Source organism: Myxine glutinosa, chromosome 1 (genome assembly GCF_964187855.1).
Source record: "Myxine glutinosa chromosome 1, kmMyxGlut1.1, whole genome shotgun sequence".
Classification (NCBI taxonomy): Eukaryota; Metazoa; Chordata; class Myxini; order Myxiniformes; family Myxinidae; genus Myxine; species Myxine glutinosa.
The window spans coordinates 209,633,317-209,660,128 of record NC_136261.1 but is presented as its reverse complement, the minus strand read 5'-3'; the positions used below and the strand labels follow the sequence as shown (position 1 = coordinate 209,660,128).

The window sequence follows — 26,812 nt, the reverse complement described above, 5'->3', positions numbered from 1 at the left end:
GCGGACCGCAGTTCACCTCCGAGCTGTGGGGCGCGGTCGCCCGCAACCTGGGGGTCAAGCTCCACCGTACTACGGCCTACCACCCCCAAGCCAACAGGTTGTGCGAGCGATTCCACTGCTCCATGAAGGCCGCGCTCATGGCCGGCCTTCAAGACGGCGGTTGGGCCGACTGGCTGCCGTGGGTCCTTTTGGGCCTCCGCATGGCCCCCAAGGAGGACCTCCGGGCATCCACCGCCGAGCTTGTCTACGGCCAGGCGCTACGCGTCCCGGGTGAATTCATGCCCGACGCTACCAATCCCTGGTCCGCAGCTCACCAGCGCTCGGACCTCCAGGAGGCCGCCCGACGGTTTGCCCCCGTGCCAACATCCCACCACGGTGACCCCCAGTCCTACGTCCCCCCAGCGCTTCGCACAGCGGAGTACGTTTTTGTGCATCATGACGCACATCGGGGGCCACTCTGGCCGCCATACGACGGGCCCTTCCGGGTCCTGCGACGGGACGACAAGTCGTTCGTCATCGACATCGGCGGCAGGTCAGACCAGATTGCAGTGGACCGCCTCAAGCCGGCGCACGTGGACGTCGACCACCCACCACGGGTGGCCCTTCCGCCGCGGCGAGGCCGCCCCCCGTCCACGGTGCCCCCCACTCAACCGCCCACCACCTCACCGGACCCCCTCCCACGACCCGCCAGGGGTCGCTTCGGCCGGGTCATCAGGACCCCCCTCAAATTGACCCTGCCGGTGCAAGTCGATTCTGGGGGGACGTGTGTAGCGGCTGCCGCTGAGTTTTCACAATCGCCTTGCACCTATCAAGGACGCGGAGCGATCACCATGCCGGGCTCGTCCAGGACGCCCGGGCAGGCTCGCCCTCAACTTGCCAGGCCGCAGCCAGGACGCTGGGCCACGCCCCCTGGCGCCGGGCCTGGGCAAACCCCCTGGCGGAATAGATATATATTGCTGACAGATAAACGGGTTTTCAGAGTGCCTGAGTGTTTGATTTCATTAAAGCAACTCAGATGAATTCTAGCTTTTTGTCGCGTCCATTCTTCCGATCGACGTGGGAGCCCCAGCTCCTTCAATATAATCTATATGATAATACCGTAAGGACTCGACTTTGTTATCCCTTTTACGCCGCACCCAGTGACCCCATGCCCACGGCACTAATGCATTTTCCATCTACGAACCGCGCTCTTTGTTTATCACGTACAGCCATACTCGAAAAATCTGAATTCGCCGACTTTGGGACCCAAAAGCATCCGATTATCGGCCGATACGACGCCATCTTACGACACCATCGTATTGGCGTCTGCTGGGCGAAGACGATGCGTGGTGTGATGGGTGGTGTGAACCAAATGGTCTTTATCGTCATTTTAATAAAGTTAAATGGAGTGACGTTTTGGAAACGTTTTTTGAAGTTTGAAGTTTTTTCGAATCGAAGTGAAGAAGTTTTTGAAGTTTTGATTTTGGAAACGTTAAATGGAGAAACAGTTTCACAGGAGGAGAATGCGATGCGATGAAGAAGAATCCAAAACCTTATTTTATTTTTTTGAACCACATTGAAGCTCCACGAAGTCAAGAATGTGAAACTACGTGAATGTAATAAAATAAAAATGTACATAAACGACACAGTTCTATGAAACAGTTTCACAGGAAGAGAATGCGTTGCAATGCGATGAAGAAGAATCCATCTGTTCCGCCATTTGTGGCGGTGTCATCGATGGCGGTGTACGCTAACCTCATCAGGTGGGTTTACCATAATTTCTTCCATATACGTACTGTGATAACAACGAAGTGAAACCGATCAGCAGCCCATTAGTATCTGCTTTATTCACGGTGCTTAAGTTAATCCTTCAAATCATTTAAAAACAACCCAACGTTGACGAAGCATGGCATACGAGGCCCGTTCAAAAAGTCCACGGAACGACGTACTCTCAAAGGTCTGAGGCCAAAATGTTTGTTTCCCCCTCCCCCCCCCCCCCCCTTACACAACGGAAACAGGGCCGAGGCCTACGCCTACGTTTCGCTCCTGCATCTGCCACCGTTCATGATTATCAAAGTAGGCTTTACCCTGTTCACGATAAGGTAGAAATCAGTGAGGTGTATACGAACACCGAAATAAACTGTGACGGAGGATCAAAGGGGTGAGAAGGAAACAGAGTAGGGTAAGGGTGGGGGTTCGGAGGGGATCGATCATTAGAGAGCCACAAAAAGGAGTTCTATAAAAGGTTTACCATTTGGGGCGCTTTCTTTCCCTCCACCACCAAAGGTGGATGGAGGTTGTGTTTTCACCGCCGCCGGTCTGTTTGTCTATGAACAGGATATCTCAAAAAGTTGTGGATGGATTCGGACGAAACGTGGTGACCAGGTTAGGTATATGACGAGGATGAATTGATTCATTTTGGTGAGGATTCGAATCCGGATCCGGATACGGGAATTTTTAATTTATTAAGCGATTCATGACCATTGAGAGATGGGGCCCTAAAACGATATATAGCATATTTCAAAAAGTTGTGTACGAGTTGGTTAAATGAGTTGTTTCGATGACAAGAACAAGCTGATTCGATTTTGGTTCAAGTCGGATCCAGATCCAGCCTATCAGTGGATACGAATCATAAAATGTCCACCTGGTGGAGGTATGCGCTCTACTGAGTGCCACCACTGAGTGGACAATCCAGAGCATGCATTTGTGCTGGTGTCGGCGATCGTTGTGCATATACGCACTCTTCATTCTCATCTTTCTTCCTAACTCTTACTCGGGCAAGCAAATCCCCTATGCCATCCATATTGGTACACTCTATCCATACACCACATCCTCCCTTCCGTGGATGTTCCACGGGTTTCGGCTAGTATAATAACTAATAACAATAATATTACTCATAATAATATATAATATAATAACTAATATAACTAATAACAAATAACTAACGTGTTAACTAAGGTGGTGTGAAAGACGCTGCATCAACGGTGGTAAACTTCCCAAAAAATTCTACAACTTTTAAAATCTTTTTCATCTTTTTAAAAACTTTTACTTTGTTTCAATTGAAAATATATATTTGAACACTGGAGAACACAAATCGTCCTTTTTGCCACTTTCAAAAACCTTTCCTTTAGCAGTAATTGGACAAAATATTACAGCATTTTACATCATCTTGACCAATCCAATTTGCCGCTTACAGCCCATGTCCATGTCCTTTTTTCTCAAGAAAGCATGGGGAAAGTATTCTATGAACTCTCTAGTTGTTTTTCAAGCTGTTGCCAAGAAGGGTGTGCAATGTCGTAATTTGTGTGCGTGTCTCTGCAGTTGGTGCACAGCCCACCACCTTTGGAAACAGATGCATCCTGTCTGCTGAGTACCCCAGCTCAACCAGGTATGATATCGAGTTATTTGCATTCAGAAAAAAAGGAAAAAACAGGCATCAGGTTGCACTTTGTATCATTTATTCCTTAAAAATAATCTCAAACTCTTTTGAAGTTTTCTTTTGCAGGCCTAAAATTTCTCTTTGTTTTCTCATTTCAACGCTTTCTCAAGATCGTATTGAAAATATGTTGATGAGGAAACATTGGATCCAAAGACGAATACATTTTTTAAGAGAATGTGTCTCTGGTCGCTGTGCAATTTCCCGTCGATGACATAGTTTTCTCCATTTTTGTTCAACCCCGTCCCAAAGACTGCAACATCGGTGACATGAACCACTCCACTCTGGCAAAACCCAACTTGAAACTCAAAGCAGCAGCCCTGATTCACGACAGTTCATCTGGAGGTACTGTTCATTTCTGACACCCACTCGTACACTCTCTCTTGGTTTTTATTCTTTGTTACGTGCATGACTTTTTTTCTTCTTTTTTTTGTATACAAGATTGTATTGAAAATATGTTGATGGATGAGGAAACATTGGCTCCAAAGACGAACACATTTTTTAAGAGAATGTGTCTCTGGTCACTGTGCAATTTCCCGTCGATGAGATAGTTTTCTCCATTTTTGTTCAACCCCGTCCCAAAGACTGCAACATCGGTGTTATAAACCACTCCACTCCGGCAAAATCCAACTTTACACTCAAACCGGCAGCCCTGATCCACAACTGTTCCTCTGGAGGTACCGTTCATTTCTTACACCCACTTGTACACTCTCTATTGGTTTCTATTCTTTCTTTCGTGAATGACATTATCACAATTTTTATTCTTAATTTATCTAAGGCTTACATGGAGGAGTTCGTATGACACATATTTCACTGGTGTGCACACTCATTTTAAGCTGTCTAGCCTGGGTTTGAATTTTTTTTTTCTTGGTATACAAGATTGAGGCTCGTGTAAGAGCTAGCATTAATGACAAAAAAAACAAACGGACACATACAGTCACGTGAAAAAGTAAGTACACCCCATGTACAGTTTTGGCTTTTTCAACATATTTCAACATACTGCTATTTGATCTTCATTTCAACATTATTGAGAGATAAAGGTGATATAATATAACAAATATCATGAAACGTTTACATTTTGTCGTCCATTGTATAATTTAAATAAACATAAATGCAAATTTCGCATGTGGAAAAAGTCATTACCCCCTTGGCTCTAATAGGTGGTATTGCCCCCTTTGGCAGAAACAACCTCAAGTAGGCGTTTCTTATAACTGTCTACCAGTCTCTGACATCGACTCGGATAAATTTTTGCCCACTCCTCCATGCACAATTCTTTCAGCTGTGCGATGTTTGAGGGGTTTCTTGCATGCACAGCTCGTTTCAAATCCCCCCACAACATATCGATGGGATTTAGATCCGGGCTTTGACTTGGCCATTCCAGAACCCTCCATTTCTTTCTTTTCAGCCATTCCTTGGTGGATTTACTGGTATGCTTAGGGTCATTGTCATGTTGCAAGGTCCACCTTCGGTTGAGCTTCAACTCTCCAACAGATGGCCTCACATTATCCTCAGGCGCCCTCTGGTACAATGAAGAATTCATAGTGGATTCTATGATGGTGAGCTGCCCAGGCCCTGATGCAGCAAAGCTGCTCCGAACCATAATATTTCCACCACCATGCTTTACAGTTGGTATCAGGTTCTTGTGGTCAAATGCTGTCTTTGGTTTTCGCCAAACATGTCTTCTGGTACTGTGGCCAAATAGCTCTACCTTTGACTCATCTGTCCAGAGCACATTGTTCCAGAAGTGCTGGTCTTTGCCTCGGTGTTCATTGGCAAACTCTAGTCTTGCCCTGATGTTCTTTCTGGACAGCAAAGGTTTCCTCCTGGCACACCTCCCATGTAGATCAAATTTGTGCAGCCTCTTTCTAATGGTAGACTCGTGCACTTTGACATCAACAGTGGCAAGAGCTACCTGTAGGTCCCGTGATGACATTCTGGGGTTCTTCGAGACTTCTTTCAGCATCTTGCAGTCTGCTCTCGGGCTGAATTTGCTGGGGTGGCCTGGCCTGAATAAGTTGGCAGTTGTTTGGAATCTTCTCCACTTGTAGATGATCTTCCGGACAGTCGAACGATTGATTTCAAATTGTTTGGATATCTTTTTAAATCCCTTCCCAGACTCGTAGGCATATATAACCTTCTTTCTGAAGGCCTCAGAGAGCTCTTTTGATCTAGGCATGGTGATGCCGCACACTTCAACAACAAAGAGCAAACCAAACTAAATGTCTGAGGTTTAAATAAGACAGGTTCCTCCAAGATCCTCTCTAACGATGTTCTAATCATTTGCACCTGAGCTGGTGCACCTGATTCTAATTTTAGGTATTTGAAGTCGTGATAAATGTAGGGGTGTACTTACTTTTTCCACATGCGAAATTTGCATTCATGTTTATTTAAATTATACAATGGACTACAAAATGTAAATGTTTCATGATATTTGTTATATTATATCACCTTTATCTATCAATATTGTAGAAATGAAGATCAAATAGCTGTATGTTGAAATGTGTTGAAAAAGTCAAAACTTTACATGGAGTGTACTTACTTTTTCATGTGACTGTAAGACGAAATAAAGGGAGTGGGAGACAAGACGGGGAAGCACACAAGTACAACATTTGAGAGCAGGGACATCGGGAGATCTGTGGGAAGGAGAGGGCTTGGGGAGAGGAGGCGTGGGAAGGGGGTGGAGGGTGAAACACACATGGACAGAGCTCGGACTTGCAGGAAAGAAGTTTGTATTTCATTAAAGTGGATCTGGGGTGAATTAACTGGGGTAGAAAAGATCAAGGTTTTGGATGGGGGAACATAAGAGATGGTGGTGAACAGCTGTTTTGAAGACCTGGAGGGAGGAGTGGGATTGAAGAGATTGAGGGAGTTTGTTCCAGAGGTGGGAGAAAAGAGCAATGAAAGAGTGAAGGTGAGCAGAGAGTCTTGATTTTGGCAGTTTCACCAGAAGAGGGTTGCTGGCAGATCTTGTGCGACCTGGAGGAGTATTTTGGGGGACAGAGCACAGACAGGGCTGGGGGGGGGGGGGGGGGGGGGAGCTCGGCCAGATAGGAGTCGGTAGAAGACAGAAAGACCACCAAATTTCGACCCAGCTATGAAATGGCATTTTGGCGTTTCATAGGCAGGACGATACATCAATGTGTGTGCCGGCCCTTGGATGGACGTTGAACTGACATCACATCTGCCACCATTTATTGGTTGACATTGAAGATCCCGCAGTGTCTTTCGCGAAGAGTAGGCGAGCTATTGCACCCTCAGGCAATGATGCTGCCCTGCAGCCTTGGGTTGCATACAAACGAAGATCACTGGGAGGATGGAGAGATCGGTGTTTTTGCCTTGGATGACATTTCAGGGGTGAGTGTGAAAAATAAAAAATGCATTTGGGATTTGGCGCCCCGCTCAAAGGATCACGAGCGATGTTCTTGGATGGTGTTGGAGAATGTGTTAAGACTCAGGAGACTCCAATATGACCGAAACAGCTTTATAAAGTAAGGATTTATTATCATTTGGTAAGTCACTTGTTTCAATTCAATAAAGACTACAATAGCTAAACGGATTGTTAATTCAAGTCGTTGGTTCTTCTTCTTTGGCCGGTCCTCTCTCAGCGCTGTTCATAGGGTTCCGTTCCGTTCCGTAGGTCAGAGCTTATCGTGGCAAGTGCTGCCCTTGGCTCAAAGTCCCTTCCGTTTATATCGGCACACTTCAGTTAATCCTCTGTCCGCTGAACTCGTAATCTCTTCTCCGCTGACGTTACTGGTCGCCTTCCTGGCACCAGCTAGCCCCCCTCCTGCTGTGAGTTCCATTTATCAAACAATAGGGGGGGTGCTCCAGCCTGGGGCTGTGACCAGGTGTTTCAAGAGATTACCATGTTCGTGCACATTCCTGACTCATTTACAAACTCGTCTTTCACAGAGTTTGCATGTAAAATGTATTTGCTTTGTTACCAGGTTAATTAATAAGTTACCAGTGCCAATTAATAAGTTACGCTGAGTTACACTTCCACAATTCCCTCATCTTTTTGTTTTTTGTTTATATTAACCATTAATCTAAACATCAATATAAGTAAATAATCAATCACTACAAGTAAACATCATTACAAGTATAAGTAAATAATCAATCACTACAAGTAAACATCATTACAAGTATAAGTAAATAATCAATCACTTTGGTAATCAAATTCCCTTGGGCATACACCGTCATCCTGCAAGAATCACAAAACATTTCGTTGGTCATTGACTCCTTCCATATCGTTCAATCTATTGCATTTGCATCACAAATTTATTTTCAAAACAACACTTCACCATCACCAAGATACAACAATTTCACTTCATTTTCAAGTTTTGTAAAGCATCTGCACCATCTGGCAAAAACGTTTGCCTCCACACAAATGTTGACTTTGTTTGAAAGGAAGGGCTGATCACTTGTGTTTGAATCCTGGTATGAAACATTTTCTCCTAATGTCTTCATAGCTCCTGCACTACTTCGTGTAGGATTTCGCTGTTGTGGTAACATTGCGGAGTCATAGGCTGACCCTGCTCTCCTTGTAGCATTCTTGCCACTTTTTGCTGTAAACCATAGTAATTCCTGAACACGGCCTTCACCCAGTTGTAGTCGACTTGCCTCCTCCCTCATTGTGAGTGGGCAGCAAGTATTGGTGTGACGTTGATTGGCCAGCAAGATGTGGAACAGGGATGCCGGATGCATCCACAATGATGTTGGGACCATGGTGTTCAGGTCATTCATGGTCCTTACCAGGAGCAACCAGCAGAATCGTGCACAGCTGTTGTGACAAGGGCACAGCGGTTTTTTTATAGCTCCATGCTGGTTCCCCGGACGTTGGCGAAGTAATAACATATGTCCCCGCATTTCACAGAGGTTGCAGGTAAAATGTCGTTGTCCTGCAACTTCTGATGTGGTGAATGTTCGAAGCCTTCGAACAAGAGTAAGTGATCGCCTTTCTTTCATATGTTGCAGTGTGATCCAGGGAAATGGTCACATAAATTTCCTTGGTGAAGGTAAGCATTCATCTCCAAGTTACACGGGAGAATGTCTTCATCATTCTTTGAGAAAGAGGGTGTATGCCACGATTAACTTCATTTTTTTAGCCACAAATTTTCTTTCTCGACCTTCTTCCCAATTCCGTTAGCAATCCCTCCAAACTGTGATCTCGTCTTATCCTTATGCTCAGTCACATCTGAATCTGCTTTCCGCACACACTGGATCAGATAGGGTGCCTCTTACCCTGAAATCAGCATAATCATGTATATCTTCCGACAGTTTCACATTCAACAATTTGTTGTTTTTCCTTAACACAAAAAGTTATATTCATTTATATGCGTCACACAAATAATATTCAATCAGGTATGTATTTCACTACTAAACTAAGAATAGCATCCACAATTGCTTTCAGGTTAATATAGTTCAAAAATTAACTCATGCAGGTATTTTAGCACTACTCTAAGAAAATAAATTGTATATGATTACAATCACAAACGGGAATATCTAATTCCCAACAACAATTTTCCCAAACCAACCAATTAAGCATAATGTATTATTACCATAATTCCTCTACACTTTTTCTTTTCCCTCTTTTTTTTCTAACAGTGTGTCACTCGTGGTGATATTAGTTCACTGATATTGTAATTGGCACAACTCATAACATTGTCGTTATGCCATTATCTTAATTCTACTGTATTCATTTGCAACATCACTTGATTTAATCTTTTAATCTCAGTATTTATGTCGCCATAAAAGTCTTCCTTTTCTGGTTCCACATTTCTTTCCTCATTTGTCACTTCATGCGTTATCATCGTGTTGTTGGTTACCTTATTCAAACACACCGTCACTAAGGCTTTCAAGCAAGCCACCACTAAAACAATTGCCAATATAACTACTAAACCAACAAACAAGTCTGCTACTCCTTGTATATATTCATACCTATGACATAGTTATATGTCGATGACATTTAACATTATATACCAAACTAACAAGCTTCCTAAAAGGTAAATAAAGAAAATCCCTTAATATGTAACATAATCAGATTATTTGTCTTGCCCTGATCCCCCTATCTCCCGGGGTTGAACTCAATCCCCTGATCATGAGTGTAGTTGTGATACATTTTTTCACTCATGTTGTATTAATATCAGCAGGTAATTGTATGTCAAGTAGGCAAATAAATGTCACTATCCCAAGTAGGAATATCACATGTTGAAAATGTAATGTTTATCAATGCAAGGGGTGTTAAACTGTAATTCAAATGACTGTAAATCACGACTATCATTTATCTACCACTGAATGTTCTGCTGGGCTGCTAGGTGCAGCCTCATTTTCTGTGGGATCGTCCACCTTAGCCCCATGTGCTTGTTTGCAATGAGGGGCATGAATCCAACTTTCTATTTTGGGTCCATATTTTTTCTATTCTTATCAATCTCCTATGGTTTATCATTTCGTTCCAAGATACCGCAACCAAAGGTTTTAACCAAAGCTCTACCAAACTATTTCCAATTTGAACAAAAAATGCTAATTAAACAACAATTCAAAGAATTTACTTCAATGGGTCAACAAACTCATTTTATAAACAGATCTAATTTTCCCATCCAATAATTTTCCTTGCCAAATGTCATATTGCAACACTTTAATAAACCTTCGAAAAATGTCTCCCAAATCAATAAATTCCCTTTTTACTTCCCAAATACTCATCTGTAAATTACATATTCAATTACAGTTTTTCCCTATTTGTTCGGCCTAAATGGCCACCGAAGTGGCTGCCAACATGCAGTACCGTTTTTATCTACCAAGCAAGTATTCGTCCACATAAGATCTCTACCAAAATGTTGTTTGTAAAAAACAAATCTGGGATTTCTGATTACATGGATGCACACTCTCAGGACATTTCAGGCTGCTTGTTAACAATCCACTACGATAAATTAATTCCTTTACCCACAATCAAATAATTAGTACAAATTGAGGATATTATCCCTATCACATTCATTTATAGATTCATTATGTTGGATCTAAATTTTCTCCCACTGCTGCAAGGAAGAACAATAGCTCTTATAAGTCTTTGTAATATCTCACTTCATTTACCCAGCATCGAATAATTTATTTACTATCCATTCCCATCTCATCTATGCCTAATACACATCCCTACATGCAGCACAATTTATATGCTGATAAAATTCAAGTTTATATATATATATATAAATCCATGAGCAGAGTATTCTGGGAAGTCAGTGTAAGACCTCTCCCAAATTTGGATAATTTTGTACTCCCTCATTTCCTTTTATGAAGCTCATATCCATAAATAGATGTTATTCTCATATAAATTCTATCAAACATGGAATCCCAAAATTACTCAAAATTTTACTATTAATTAATGGCTGCTCATAACCCAGCACATCAAATCTTTATATTCCATTTCCCTTGACAAAAGAGATAATGTTCATAATCAAATTATATTTCTATTTTATTTTACGGATTCTCTGGATATTCAATCCCATCCACATAAAACTATCCATTTCCAGACAGGCACACTGTCGGTGTCAACAATCTTGTAGGATTGATATACAAAACGACAAAAACAAAAACACTAACATTGACACACATAAACACACACACACACATGCATTATGCGTATTTGTTTGCGTTGGAACCATTATTTACAGATCAAGATGGGTGTCAATTTTATTTCAATTTCATAAAATTTGTCCTTCAATTTTATAAATGCTAATACACAAATAGACCAAAAAGTTTATTCTTAGAAAACCCCTATAATGTCACATTGAAATTACCCTTTCAGTTCCCACCATAATTTATCCAAATTTGACTACACACCCATTTGCATGTCAGTCGACCACTGACCTATCAATCATGCGGAACACTAGTCCGAAATTCCCACCTGATCATCATGTGACTCTTGTCACTTAGTTTCAAAAATTTGCAAAGCAATTGTTCCAACTTTGTAAATTTAAAATTGTGTGCCCAACATAAAAGATCCAATTTCGGCATTTGATCAATTAATTACTAATTTGCTTACAAGCAAAAGAAAGAATGAATAATTTTTTTTTTTCCCGAAAACTTTTCAGACCCAAGAATCATCGACAGTTATTCATGTTTGTCCAGTAATCTAATTTGTTGAGGCCAATCGTCATTTGGGATTTGTCGCAATGAAGGCCTAATCATTGTCTGAGGTATCGGTCAGCACTGGTACCCTTGATCTTGGTTTACCCTATTTACTTGTCTTCCTTTTGGTATATGGACATCCTCTTTTCCAATGTCCCATCCGTCCACACTTGAAACACCGGTTTCTGTCGTTGCCTGGGCTGTGCACCTGTGCACTTGTATTGCTGGGCTGCATCTCTACATCCCTGAGTTGCCACTGCAATCTCTCGTTATCTCCTGAAACACGAAAAAATTCTCTGTACCGTCCTTTTTGGGGAGACAACTGGAAATCAGATGGGACAACTGTCACTTTCATTCCTAATTTCGAGGGCAGTTGTGCATTTGTCTCCTCCACTGTATCTTGTATCCTTTTTATTTTAAATTCTAGATCCGTTATCCGTTCTTGCTGTTCCCGTTGTCTGGATTCACCATCCCAAAGATGGAATGCAAGCCAGTCTACCGTTAGATTCTGTCTCTTTCTGGCTTTCAATCTTTGTTCTAATCTTTCCAATCGACTTCGCTCAAATGTACCATCTCTTGGAAACTCCTCATCATGTCCCTTTGTCCACAAATACCAATTCTCGACCTGCCTTATAGCTTCGGCACCATAACGGTCGTACATATGATGTGTACAAGTACCTTTTTGTGGAATTTCTGGTTGTCCTTGTGTATTCTTGCAGGCTCCATTTCCCATTCTGCCTTTTATCAAAGTAGCGTTGGATGTGTTGTAGCTTGTTCCAGGTTCCTCTAAAGCTTCACTCGTACCTCCAGGAAGGATCTCTCCACCTGTTCACACGGTGATTTCCAGAGAATCTCCCTCAGCTGTGGCTTTTGCACAATCCAATCTCACAGATCAGTGTTTGCAGATGAGCCGGAGGGTCAGTATGAAATGGGTGAATCCTCAGGTGTCCGCTCTGTTGACGGGGAAATCACACAATGGTAACCGCACATATATATCTGTATATAAACTCACCACCTTGCTCAATTTTCCCAGGTTGTCTCCACATTGATAATATCTCGCAAAGATATCAAAGCTTCTTTCTTGAGACCGCATTTTCATCAATCAAACAATCAATATATTCAATTCAATTTATTCAGTTCAATTTATTCAGTTAATTTTATTCAATTAAATTCAATCAATTAGATTCAATCAATCAACAATTCAATCAATTATTCAATTTCAATTAATTCATCAATATTCATCAATAAATCAAATTAATCATTTTGGATGACTCCTTGCATAAGCCCTTTCCCCAATGATATCAGGACAGGTCCATCCATTGACTGAGATCGAATTTTATCGGTCGTCACCTCTGGTTCGTACCTCATGTCAATTGATGAATCACCGTCCTGTCCTAGGGTCATATCTGACATATTTCCCCATTTTGCCTGGTCTCCACAAATTTTCTTTGCAACCACTAAAGGCAACTCATCCTTCATTCGTGAGACAGCCAAAATGGATGGCAGATATTAAAGTTCATTGGAAAAAATATCTCATCATTTTTCCTTTAATAGTACCCAAAATCTCTTGGCAATTTAAATTTCGTAAAACTCCTGAAATAAGACTGTAAAATTCCTTCAATCATGCTAAATTTTGAAACTCCATCGCTTGTAACACCCAATTTATCCCATAGGGCTTGAAAGTTCTTTCCCAAGTTCATGCAATCATTCTGCATTTGAACCCTATGATATCATTCATAATAATCATCATGATTTTATAGTCATGGTCATATCATAGTCATCTATTTAAACGAACATTTCCTTTATCACCACAGCTATGTGGTATAATCAACACTAGAATAAAACTGTACTTAGCAACAGGCTACCTCATGGCCACTTAGTATACCTATTGACAATAAGTCATAACAATATCGAATAATCATTGAACAATTAAAACATCGCTTCTACTGCTCCAGCCGCAGCATTCGTCATTTTGTCTGCTCATCCGCATGACCAAAACGAAATAAAGGGAGCTCAACCATTACACAGCGCTTTTAATGGCGCATGCCATAGGACCTCAACGCAATTTCGACTCGGCCAGAAAAACGAGCAAATTTTGCAGGATGTTAACTGGAATTAGTCGTGAAAATATATCCAAAATACACAAAAATACACACCCACAAAAATAAACAACAAAACCCAAACAAACCCAAGGTCGACCCTCTTACACAGTAAATTACATCATTTCAGCATCGTATTGATTGCTGAAATATTCCAGGGTTTATACACACCTTAAAAGAGGTATGCGTGGTGTTGCCCCCTCCCACGTTTATTCCAGGGTTTATACACACCTTAAAAGAGGTATGCGTGGTGTTGCCCCCTCCCACTTTTAATTCCTCATTAAATTCCTCATTAAATTCCTCATTAAGTTACTTATTAAATTACTTATTAAATTACTCATTAAATTACTCATTAAATTACTTATTAAATTACTCATTAAATTACTCATTAAATTACTTCTTAAATTACTCATTAAATTACTCATTAAATTACTTATTAAATTACTCATTATAGTTTCAGCATTGTATTGATTGCTGAAATATTCCAGGGTTTATACACACCTTAAAAGAGGTATGCGTGGTGTTGCCCCCTCCCACGTTTATTCCAGGGTTTATACACACCTTAAAAGAGGTATGCGTGGTGTTGCCCCCTCCCACTTTTAATTACTCATTACATCGTTTCCATTAAAAAAAACATCGCTTTTACTGCTCCAGCCGCAGCATTTGTCACTTTGTTTGCTCATCCGCATGACCAAAACGAAATAAAGGGAGCTCAACCATTACACAGCGCTTTTAATGGCGCATGCCATAGAAACTCAACGCAATTTCGACTCGGCCAGCAAACGAGCAAATTTTGCAGGATGTTAACTGGAATTAGTCGTGAAAAATATATCCAAAATACACAAAAATACACCCCCACACCAATAAACAACATTTATTCCGTTCAACAGAACAAACATTTCCTCTATCATGACATGCATGTCTTCAAAATTATATGACCAAGAGAAAAAGTAAAATTAATTAAAAACTGCGGGCAGTGATGATCCGGGGACCATACCGCTCCATCCTGATTGGACGAGTGCGTGCTAGAGTCGTTAACAACGACAGTCCAGATCCGATTGTTCAAAATTTCAACTCAATCGATCGAAAAATGAACGCAGGGATGCATTTTAAAGGTGCAGTGGCACTAACTGAGTTGCCACGAATATGGCCACGAAATTGCCAATATGGCCATCACAAAATATTTTCCCTAATCAATTGGCTCATAGCATAACCAATCTGCAAGTATCTCATCCGAAGATGTATCTCTGAGGAATTTTAATTATATAAGTCATTTATAAATCAACGAGTTAATTTATTAAATGATTAATCAATAAATCAAAATTTTCCTTGGCAGCCACATCACTTGGTCAGTGTCATGTCCAAATATCAGCTTCCTTACTCAAAAGGTGCCTGAGTTAATGTAATGTAATTACTGTAATAAGATTACTGCAATTACTGTAATGATTACTGTAATTACTGTAATTACCGGAACTGTAATTACTGTAATTACCTCAGGTAATTACTGTAATGTAATTACTGTAATGTAATAAGAAATGTAATTAATTAAATAAGTACTTCTATAATCGCTCATAATTAAATAACTCGTGAATTCTTATCCGGTTTATTTAACATTTGAGTGTCCCCAAAACGTTGGAGCAAAACGTTGCAACAACGAAAGTGAAACGTTGTGGATTATCCCAATGGATAATCCCAATGAATCACAATGCAATCCCATTAAAATCCCATATCTTGTAATACCTTGTAATACCCAACGTTGGAGCAAAACGTTGCAACAACGAAAGTGAAACGTTGTGGATTATCCCAATGGATAATCCCAATGAATCACAATGCAATCCCATTAAAATCCCATTAAAATCCCATATCTTGTAATACCTTGTAATACCCAACGTTGGAGCAAAACGTTGCAACAACGAAAGTGAAACGTTGTGGATTATCCCAATGGATAATCCCAATGAATCACAATGCAATCCCATTAAAATCCCATATCTTGTAAAACCTTGTAATACCCAACGTTTGAGCAAAACGTTGCAACAACGAAAGTGAAACGTTGTGGATTATCCCAATGGATAATCCCAATGAATCACAATGCAATCCCATTAAAATCCCATATCTTGTAAAACCTTGTAATACCCAACGTTTGAGCAAAACGTTGCAACAATGAAAGTGAAACGTTGTGGATTATCCCAATGGATAATCCCAATGAATCACAATGCAATCCCATTAAAATCCCATATCTTGTAAAACCTTGTAATACCCAACGTTTGAGCAAAACGTTGCAACAACGAAAGTGAAACGTTGTGGATTATCCCAATGGATAATCCCAATGAATCACAATGCAATCCCATTAAAATCCCATATCTTGTAAAACCTTGTAATACCCAACGTTTGAGCAAAACGTTGCAACAATGAAAGTGAAACGTTGTGGATTATCCCAATGGATAATCCCAATGAATCACAATGCAATCCCATTAAAATCCCATATCTTGTAAAACCTTGTAATACCCAACGTTTGAGCAAAACGTTGCAACAACGAAAGTGAAACGTTGTGGATTATCCCAATGGATAATCCCAATGAATCACAATGCAATCCCATTAAAATCCCATATCTTGTAAAACCTTGTAATACCCAACGTTTGAGCAAAACGTTGCAACAACGAAAGTGAAACGTTGTGGATTATCCCAATGGATAATCCCAATGAATCACAATGCAATCCCATTAAAATCCCATATCTTGTAAAACCTTGTAATACCCAACGTTTGAGCAAAACGTTGCAACAACGAAAGTGAAACGTTGTGGATTATCCCAATGGATAATCCCAATGAATCACAATGCAATCCCATTAAAATCCCATATCTTGTAAAACCTTGTAATACCCAATGTTTGAGCAAAACGTTGCAACAACGAAAGTGAAACGTTGTGGATTATCCCAATGGATAATCCCAATGAATCACAATGCAATCCCATTAAAATCCCATATCTTGTAAAACCTTGTAATACTAATATATATAAATATAAATATAATTCCCTTTCCCGGTTCCCTGTCGCTCGCCGAGCGCCGAGCAAGTCGAGTGCTTTGACCAAGTGCAAAAAAAGAAGTACTTTATACGTGTACGGGTGGGTAAACGAGTGTACCGGCCTTACACGTCCTGGAAGCAGATGGTCGCAAGGTGCACGCTTGCTCCGTTTGCTTCCAGGTCACAGTAAGACCCTTAATGACCAGCGCAAAAATACGTATTTACAGAAATCATTTAGAGAAAAAAAACACGAATAATAGCTACAATCGTTTAAAACGTTCCATCTTAACAATACAAAAAATGGTTCTTTGGGTAGTAGCCACAGCACCCGGGAGTACCAGCTCCGCAATGGTTCTTTGTGATCCACTACCCAGCACCCTAGACCAACTCAAATGGATCTCTGTGTCGCGAGCACATCACCGGAGCCAAAAGGTCTCATCTATATCTTCCTTCTGAGGGCTCTCCTGCCCCAATAGTGCGCGGAGAGGCCCAAACAAAACCACTTTCTCCATATACTGTACATACAAAATAATTATACACCGGTTCGTATATCATAATGGTCAATCCACAAGAAGCCATGCTTACCTTGGCGACCTTGTCGATGTCCACTTGATCCACGTACGGTAGCCACCAAGTTGTTGGAGAATGTGTTAAGACTCAGGAGACTCCAATATGACCGAAACAGCTTTATAAAGTAAGGATTTATTATCATTTGGTAAGTCACTTGTTTCAATTCAATAAAGACTACAATAGCTAAACGGATTGTTAATTCAAGTCGTTGGTTCTTCTTCTTTGGCCGGTCCTCTCTCAGCGCTGTTCATAGGGTTCCGTTCCGTTCCGTAGGTCAGAGCTTATCGTGGCAAGTGCTGCCCTTGGCTCAAAGTCCCTTCCGTTTATATCGGCACACTTCAGTTAATCCTCTGTCCGCTGAACTCGTAATCTCTTCTCCGCTGACGTTACTGGTCGCCTTCCTGGCACCAGCTAGCCCCCCTCCTGCTGTGAGTTCCATTTATCAAACAATAGGGGGGTGCTCCAGCCTGGGGCTGTGACCAGGTGTTTCAAGAGATTACCATGTTCGTGCACATTCCTGACTCATTTACAAACTCGTCTTTCACAGAGTTTGCATGTAAAATGTATTTGCTTTGTTACCAGGTTAATTAATAAGTTACCAGTGCCAATTAATAAGTTACGCTGAGTTACACTTCCACAATGGGAACACCACACACATCGGTTTATCTGGATTATTTTGAACATTATGCTATTCGGCAAGTCACAATGTATGCTGAAAGGGTTGTCTTTGCTTTTTGAGTTGTTCCACTCATACATACATAATTAGATCACATGACTGTGTGTAGATGACCTCATAAGGGACATTTGCACAATTCTTTACAGAATATTTCACCTTTAAAACACTGGAATGCAGATAAATGTTTTTTTTCTTAAAGCAAAACATTGTCTGATTTTTGCATTACAAATGTGTTGTTTAGTCATGCGGTGCATGCCCGTCTGCTAGACAAGATATAGCTGGCTGTTGCTCTTCTTTTAAGTGGTTATTTTACCTCAACTCACCCCTGCAAACAGGTGGTCGTCATCCGATGAGAGCAAATAAAAACATCCAGCAAGATGACTCTGGGTACATCATGCCTGTGCCACTAAAGTTGGTGGATTACTTTGTACGTACTTACATCATCTTTGCCATCCACTTTGCCTTCACTCATTACATACCTGCCTGACTCAAAGCGACCAAGCAAACCGATTACTGTGCAAACCAGACCGCTCTACGTACATACACTGCATTCTTATATTTATGATGTACATGATGGTGATTTTTTTTTACTAATCCAAACTCTGATCTCCATCCATCATTATTTCCACCATGATCCCCACAACCTCTAAAGGCACATCCATCCTCCATCTACATGCAGCGCGTATCATCTTTGACCTTTCCTAGAAGCCCATGGTATTCACTGATCCAACGCTCACGACAACAAGTGATGCTGCCAACGTGGCTGTTTCTGTACCAACTGTGACGTCCGACCGCAGAACTACATCACATCATCTTGTCTTTCGCCGACTTCTACTCCACTTTCCTTACATTATTTGGTCTGTGACACTTACTAGGTTCTCCTCCTTCATCATCACACATGCCCACACGGCCACATCACCTCAACCTTTTCCTCATCCCTTCTATCATTCATTGCATAATAGGGAAAGATGATATGATTGATGGTTGGGATTACTCAAAGATAATCACTGCTATGATTTCTGGAGGAATGTAGACTCTACACTGTTTTGATACCTCACCAAACTGGCATACAGTTCCTCTGCACTGGCAGCTGTAATCATAAGGTTATCTGCAAACAACAATTCCAATGGCAAGCCTCTTCTTGCATGTGCATACAGTACATGGATTACTTCAATAAAGAGTACAGCAGATAGATGACAAAATTGTGCCTTTGATGATAAAACCAAGCCACTTGGCATGATGTAAGGAATATTAAATATATCCCGAGGGAATATTGTTGGCTATTGGGCCATTGCACATTTGTCCTGTGGCAGCCATTGTGGTGAAACTGATTGAAACCATAAACATAATGACATAAGCAATCCTGCTTCAAACTGTATACATCACGTTTATTCGATCTGAAAAATACCAAACAAAAAAGGCATTTTACATTACGTCATGAAACATTAGGTGATGAAACTTCTATTGACGTTAGGTCATGAAACATATATCTTGACGATCATCATGACTTCGACAAATCATTAATTGCACAAATCGATCATCCATCTTACTATAATTCACCAAATGTCCGTCCGTCTGTCTGTCTGCCCGTCCGCTCCCAGGTACCGCAAAAACGGCTGAACCGATCGCAACGATACACCTCCATGCCCGTGAGATTCCCACGTGTGACCCCACTAGTATTCATAATACAATGTCCAACACAGTACAACGTTCATTATAAGAAACAACATTGATGCACAATGTCCACCATTTGTCCATAAAAGCATCACTTTTCCATTCATAAACTCACTTCTTTGGAAGGATGCTGGGAGGCCTATCTCTCGGTTTAGCAAACAAAAGCAGTTTAAGATGAACACTCTCTAAACTACATGGTCCAATTTCCTTCAAACTCTGCAAGCACTGTCTCCACAGATGACATATTTTTCTGGTCTACCCACCGAGTTAGAGACATCACGACTTTGAGATTGTTCCACACTCGTGTACACGTGGTCACATGACGTTGTTTGCATCGACCTCACAACAGTGTGTCACAAAAAAACATTATTCCCAAATATCATCCATTTTGATTTCCTCCATGAAACATCTTCCCCCCGATGGGGAATACACCTCATCTAGTCAGCTAGTTACCTTCTGCTGGATATATAACAGCTATCTTCGTGATTGGTCGCCGATACTCAGTTGACCATTCTGTGCCTTACTTTGACATTCCTGATTTTTTTCCGTCAGAACCAGGATACACCTGGACAACACTCCACATATTCCACTTTCTACTGACAGCATTTGCGTCAAAAACCATGACCACATCGTCTTCATGAACATTTAGTCTCTCCACATTCCACATTTTTGTGGCACCAACAATGGGAACATGTTTCTGATCCAGCGTCTCCAAAGCGAATCGACTACCTTTTACACACACTCGACTCGATGCCTCGGATTGCGTGTCTCTCTGAAGGGTCCTTGAGGGACTTCACTCGATGCTCATCTGAGCAGCATATCGTTTGGGCACAGATACACTCCACCATCTGGGTAATTGGGAACATGGCCAATGGCACATTGGTTGGCTAGGTTTGCTACATTCAGGCATGTGTATCGTTCAAAGGGCGTTAAAACCTGATCTCCGATGGCCTTTCTCAGTGCAAACTTACAGCCTTTCACCAGGGATTCCGCAGAGCCATTCTGGTGTGACGCTGCTGGGGTGATAAACCTCCAATCCATACCTCGTTCTGCACAAAACTCTCAAAGTTGATCATCACTCCATCCCTTTATCTCTCTACATTATAAAAGAAAGTTTTTGTTTGTTTGTCTGCGCAAGCTAATCTCCTGAACGGTGAAAGATAGAAGGAAACCTCTCATATATAGGTTCTCAAAGTGGTCCCTACACGTGATCCAAACTCTGATCTCCATCCATCATTATTTCCACCATTATTACCCCCCAGTGGGCACTGGGAACTTTCAGGGGGGCGCTCGAGAGTCCACGGGTGGTAGGGGGGCACTGGCTGATTTGGGGGGCACTGGCGATTTAGAGGAGCAGCGGTGATTTGGAGCACTCATTGGGCTTCCTGCAGTCTGAACAGGTTACCCAGCGCCATTCGGCAAATTGGCCATCCAATCAACGACCACATTCTTTCCCCCTTCGCATGGTTTTTATGATCCCATATTCGCTGATGTCGTGTCGGTATTTTCTTGTCCATACATGCTCATGCAACAAACATGATAGTGTGTGACACCAGTGAAATACTATTGCTTGCCACAACACTAATTTTTATCACGTGGTGCCATTTCAACCAATCGGCTTGCAAGAATCTTTTTATGCAGGATATAATACTGTTGCAGTTTTAGAACCCACACTTTCTTTTAAATATCCCATCATTAAAAGGTTAAAGGTTGCACCCCAGAGTTAGGCCACAAGCAACACATAGGCCACCATAGGACTTCAGTTATTTCATTAGTATGTGTTTAGATAAGGCCGTGTTTCCAATAGTTGAATCTGCGTTGTGCCAATTAAATAAGAGTAGGTCCCCAATCCATTCATTTTGCAATCTCCCTCTCCAAGCGACGCCATTACACGCCCTCCAGTCTGCCCTATGGCTCGCCCAATTTGATACGCGCCTCTGCCAGCAGCGGCAGCCTTCGCTGCCCGTGCGCTCGCTCAACGCCGCCATAAGACACGCGGTGAGGCCCGAGAAAGGGAGCGGAACGCCAAGAAGAGGGTGTGGCCACATCATCCAGCCGTCAAAGGCGGAGCCGGTAAGCCCTCACCAGCCAACCAGGGCTGAAGGAACTTCTCCGACAGGCTTGGCTTTTGGGCTCGTGGAGCGTTTTGCTGGTCGAGATATATAAGCGAGCGCAAAGCCCTTTCAAGGACTGGTTGGAGGCGTGCGCGTTGTAACAGGACTCTTTCTGGACGAATGCGTTTTAATTGCTTTGCGAAGGGACTTTACCGGGAGAGCGCACCTTTGGCTTACTTCATGAGATATACGGCGCGCTGATTAAGAGGACTTTGGAGAGGGGGCGTTTGGCACGAGAGAGCACATATTACGTATGCAGCGTACCAGCTTCCCCCCGTTATATACATTGTCCGGACGCGTTCCACTATACGCGGAGCTGCCTGCCAGGTTTCGCCGCTGGACCAAAGCCTGGACTGGTGCCGACCGGAGCCTGGACCCCATCGCCGGACCTTCCACCCAACCATCTACAATCCCCGTGTGAGTGTGTATGTTTGTCCTGGGTACTAAGAATAAGACTGTTTTAAGACTGCCCTGTGTAACTGCTTCTTCCTCTTCCTATCCTGTACATTCTTTCGTTTCCTCTTCTCCTTGTACATTGTGAATAAATTGCCCTGTTCTTTCTTGGTTTCCTCTTATCCGATCGCATCCTTCTTTTCTATCATTGGGTAAATGTGGCATGATAGTTACCGCTTATAATCGGGTTTAGTCCCATTGTTAATGGCTCGGATCGCGGATTGCTATCTGCTCGGCATTTTCCATCATATCCGTGGTTCGAGCGGGAGTTATTTCCCTGCTTTACGGTCGGGTTAGTAAGTAGGTATTTGTGACTACTTTGACCAATAACCCTACCTAATACCGACCGGAAGGAGCGTATAACTTCCAGGACTCGTGTCGGCAGGACTCGGGTCGGCCAGATAGAAAGACAAGGGGATTAACTCCCCCCCCCCCCCCCCCCCACCCCTCATAAGGGGAGAGCGCTGATGTCCGAGATCCGTAACAATTGGTAGTCAGGAGTTGGGATTTTGAACCTGGGACTAAATTTGTTTGACAAAATTTTGGACACCAATTGTGCTATTGGCCGCAACAATTGGTGTCGGGGAGTGGGATTTGGACCCGAACCAAATTTTTTATATTTTGAAAAAATTTGGTCAATTACGAGCGGCCGAAATTTTATATAACATCTAAATTTTGAATCATGCCATGGATAACCATGGCGATCGGATGTGGGGGGAAATGAGGGGGTAGAGGAAGGGTTAGAATTAACCCAGGACCCCAGGGAAGAACAATTGGGAGAGATGGAGGAGGAAAATGAAGAAGGTGCGGTAGTGGGGGTTGCAGGCGCACAAAATGGCGGCGCCTCGCACGTGGCGACGAGGGCCGCGCCCTCTGCGCAAGTGGGATGGACGGATATGCAAGCTCTCATGGCGCAGATTCAGGCAGCCATACAAATGGCGGGGGACAGGACGCAGGAACAAATTGGGGGATTGAGTAAGGAGATGGGAGAAATGAGGGCCGATAGTAAGCAATTGGGAAATCAAATTGGGGGATTGAAAGAGGGGTTAAGTAATTTGGAAAACAGAATGGGGGAGCAATTGGGAAGTCAAATTGGCGGGATTAGAAAGCAAATTGGGGGGATTCGAGAACAAATTAGGGGGCCATTTGAAGGTCGTGGGTGGCCAAGCCCAGGAAATAAATGAGGGGTTAGCGAGGGAGAAAGCCAGATATGAGATAAAACAGATGGGGGAAGGACAGAGACAGCAGATCAAGCGGAAAGGTTGCGGGGGTATGCGACGGGGTAGCGCGGCTTGAGAAGCGCGGGGAAAGCGAGGCTGAGCAAGGCATGGTTACGTGGACCGGGGTAGAAATCACGACTCGGGGGATAGAGAAGCCGATGACCGCAGAATTAGAAAATTTGATTTTATAAGCGCCAGCGGTCGTCGAGCTTAATAAAGAAAAAGAATTAATTCAAATTGAAAAAGAAATAACTGACATTGGGATTGGAGAGACGGCAGGCATAGGGGCATTATCGGAGATGGAGATGGAATGCGCGCAAAGTTTGGATTCGCATAATGATGCCGTACTTCTTAACCAAATGGAAAGTTTGCAGGTGGTGGAGGAGCGAAGAAGAGGAAGCGCCAAGGTGAGTAGGGTGGTGTATGGCGCGAAGAGGTTTGGCGCGAGAGGATTTTTCGCGCGCTTGGGATCCCGGCATAACCCGGGCGCTCGTAGAAGGTCTGTGGTGCGCTGTGGGAATGGAAATGGCACGCGTGTGCGAATGGCGCCGGAGCGCGAGTATGAAACCGAGAGCGAGGGAGAATGCACAAGGGAGTGTATGTGTGAGAGTGAGTGTGATACAGAGAGTGAGATGGATGGAGAGAGTGTGCGAGAATGCACACCTGGGATGGATGAGGAGCGTGTGCGAGGAAGCACACCTGAGTTGGTTGTGGAGAGTGTGTGGGGATGCACATCAGAGCACGTGATTAGGTGTGTGACAGGAGATTGCCCACCCGTGGGTAGGTGTGCACTGAGTGAGTGTGCAGCAAAAGAGTGCACACACAGGGGTGTTACAGAGGATGTAACCAGAGAGTGTGCAAGTGGTATGGGTGCGCCAGGATGTGTGCGAGAGAGGTGTGTAACAGAGTGTGCGAATAGAATGAGTGTGCCTCGGTGGTGTGCACCTGAGTGTGGAGCGAAAGAGAATGCACGAGCGAGTGCAATGACGGAGTGTATGGGATGTACGAGAGGCGTTAGAGCGCAGAGTTTTGCGAGAGAGAAAAGGAACGCGTGGTGTGAGCATGTGAGTCGAGCATCGACGCTGACCGGGGCAGCGCTTAGGCCGACGTATAGCCGACGCGAGCTCTCGGGGCATGGTGTTCTTTGTGTGCTGCGGGGGCCGGCGGGCATCGTTGCCGCGGCGCTTCTGCAAGGAGCACCATGCACGATTCGGGCCGGGTCGCGCCCTGTATGGTCGGTGCCGCGTCGTAGCGGCGACCGACACGATTCCGGGGGAGAAAGGCCAGGTCGGACCTTCGCCCCCTGGCGGGCGCGGTGTTCCGACCGGGGGAGGTTGGGTCATCGGGCCGGAGACCGAAAGGGTCCGTGCCAGGATGGACCTTGGAACCTTGGCCCGAGTATGCCTCCTCCCCAGAGTCGAAAATGCCGGACGGACCCAACCTACAGGAGACAGAGCATCCGCACGCATTGCTCGGTTTATCGAAGCCGAGCAGTAAGATTGTACTCCCGCACCAAGAGGCTCAGAGTAGTGGACGAGTAGTAATGGCGATAGTGATGTAGAGGGAGGGTAGCTCTACCATCCCTCACATCCTTGGGGCAAAGGAGCTGTAGTTTTATGGGGTTTGGTGGTATGAACTAGCCAGGGAGGGTTATGATAATGTTTAGGATCTAGAAATGACTATAGGTGACCAAGAGTTAAGTCGTGACATTGTACGAGTAGTGGGGACGTAGGTAGATTAGATGGTTGATAATGATGAGGGATGTGCGTAGTATAAGGGATGACGGGGAAGCATGAGTTTTAGGGGGAAACCAGTTAGCTAGATGATGCTGTGTGTGTGAGAAATAGTGTTGAGACAAGTGGAATTGTGGTTGAGGTGTGTGAGCACAAAAGGTGTGCCAGAAAAGAGGTGGGTGGAATAAATGGTGTGGAGTGAGTGGAGTGTGGAATGAGTAGTGTGGGTTACGTGGCATGGAGTGTATGGTGCGAAGGAGTGGATGGGGGAAGGATGGACCCCCTTCACGAATACCCGGTGGAGGGTAGTTTAACGTTAGGTAGACGGAGTACGAAAAATTGGTTGGATATTGATATCTGTGGTGCGGAAAGTAGCAGAGTACTGCTTGGATGGGTGCATTAGTGTGTGTAATGGCTGGGCGTGTGGCTTGTTAGTGCATATGGTTGGTTGAGCACTCCGCCACTGTGAGGATGTCGGCCAGGTGAGGCCGCAGGTGGGCTCTGGGAGCCGGTAGTTGTGAGTGGGTGCCTGAGGATCCCGGGTGTGGATCGGGCAGCCCAGTGCCAGAGAGGGCACCGAGTGGGGAGAGCGCCAGAGGGCCTTCCCCAGGTAGTTAGGTTAGGGCAGGGAGCAGGTAAGCTCGGAGGCAACTGCAGTGGTGGAGGTGTGCAGGTGGGTAGACCCACTGGGAGAGGTACACGCCACAGCCCAGAAATTGTGCGAGGGCACCGGGAGATGAATCGGGGGAGTGAGACCCCAAATTGAAAAGCACCACAGTTTGGCCAATGGGAATTGGTTTTTAGAACCCATAGTGTAAGAGGGCCAATGGTTTGGCCGGAGAAAGACCCCGGGTAGTGTAAAGTTGTTAGTCATTTAGGAAATAGTTAGGATTGATGAACCTGTCGCACCATACGCAGCCACTTACCTGTGGTGATGATGATGACTCCACACCTGTGTTTTCTTTGTTCTGTGTGCAGGAAATGAGAATTGCTGTGAGGATTTGTGAGACGCATCACGACGTGGATGAGACATTGGGGTGATTCCATCTCTCCCTCCTTAGGAGGGACTGATGATGAATTGGTAATGGCAAATTTTGATGTTCAGTTGGAGATGGCAAATTTTGATGAGAGTTGAAAATGGCAAATTTGATTGGTTAGGAGGGAGAGAAGACGAATTTGGTATATGGGAGGAACGGGGAAGACAGTAGGGATGTTTGTTGATTTGTAAAGTAGATGTTTATGGGTAGTGTTGTGTTTTGTGGATACAGTAAGGGGTAAGGGAGGGGCCATGTAGGTTACCTGGTGGGGGGGGGGGCGTACGGTAGGAACGTACCTGTCTCACCTGGTTCCCATGTGCCCCTAGTGTGCATTACCTAATGTTGCGTGCACTTTTGCGCCCTTACCAACTTACTCACTTGTCTGCTTCTTTTGTCTCCCACCTCCGAGGATCTGGCTTTGGGGCAGAGAGAGAGGAGAGAGAGGTGCTGGTTCCGCAGTTGTGGGCCTGCACTTTCGCTGCTTGCTGCCGGGATCGATACACCATATGGACCGCAATTTTTGTGGCCACCCACAATGGACCGCAGTTCTTTTGCGGCCAAGCACCACCCGTGAATGGACCTATGGGTCAACGTGGCACCTATGCCATACAAGGTGAACCACTTTTAGTTGACACCACTGAAGGCCACAATAAAGAAATGGACGCGGTTGGCGCCTTTCTTT

The 26,812-nt window shown here is 43.7% G+C and overlaps 1 protein-coding gene across 3 annotated transcripts; it reads left to right on the top strand.

Annotated features, from left to right (window-relative positions):
• The first annotated feature begins 1,698 nt into the window (after positions 1-1,698).
• Positions 1,699-19,101, top strand: LOC144893216 (uncharacterized). Of its 3 annotated transcripts, XM_078782931.1 has the most exons (6): positions 1,699-1,936; positions 3,301-3,367; positions 3,668-3,760; positions 4,000-4,092; positions 18,235-18,326; positions 18,552-19,101. In XM_078782931.1, exons 1-6 carry the CDS (start codon positions 1,886-1,888, stop codon positions 18,681-18,683), a joined length of 528 nt encoding a protein of 175 aa, XP_078639057.1. In that variant the 5' UTR covers positions 1,699-1,885; the 3' UTR covers positions 18,684-19,101. The 3 variants fall into 3 exon arrangements, with proteins under 3 accessions (XP_078639057.1, XP_078639044.1, XP_078639052.1); XM_078782918.1 differs by lacking the exons at positions 18,235-18,326; positions 18,552-19,101 and adding an exon at positions 7,053-7,503 and having other exon boundaries at positions 1,749-1,936; XM_078782926.1 differs by lacking the exons at positions 1,699-1,936; positions 18,235-18,326; positions 18,552-19,101 and adding exons at positions 2,006-2,055; positions 7,053-7,502.
• The last annotated feature ends 7,711 nt before the right edge of the window (positions 19,102-26,812 follow it).

Coding starts and splice junctions, on each gene's coding strand:
- LOC144893216 (XM_078782918.1), top strand. CDS start 1,886: ATGGCATACGAGGCCCGTTCAAAAAGTCCACGGAACGACGTACTCTCA. Junction 1,937..3,300: donor GGAACGACGTACTCTCAAAG/GTCTGAGGCCAA, acceptor GTGTCTCTGCAG/TTGGTGCACAGCCCACCACC. Junction 3,368..3,667: donor GAGTACCCCAGCTCAACCAG/GTATGATATCGA, acceptor CCCGTCCCAAAG/ACTGCAACATCGGTGACATG.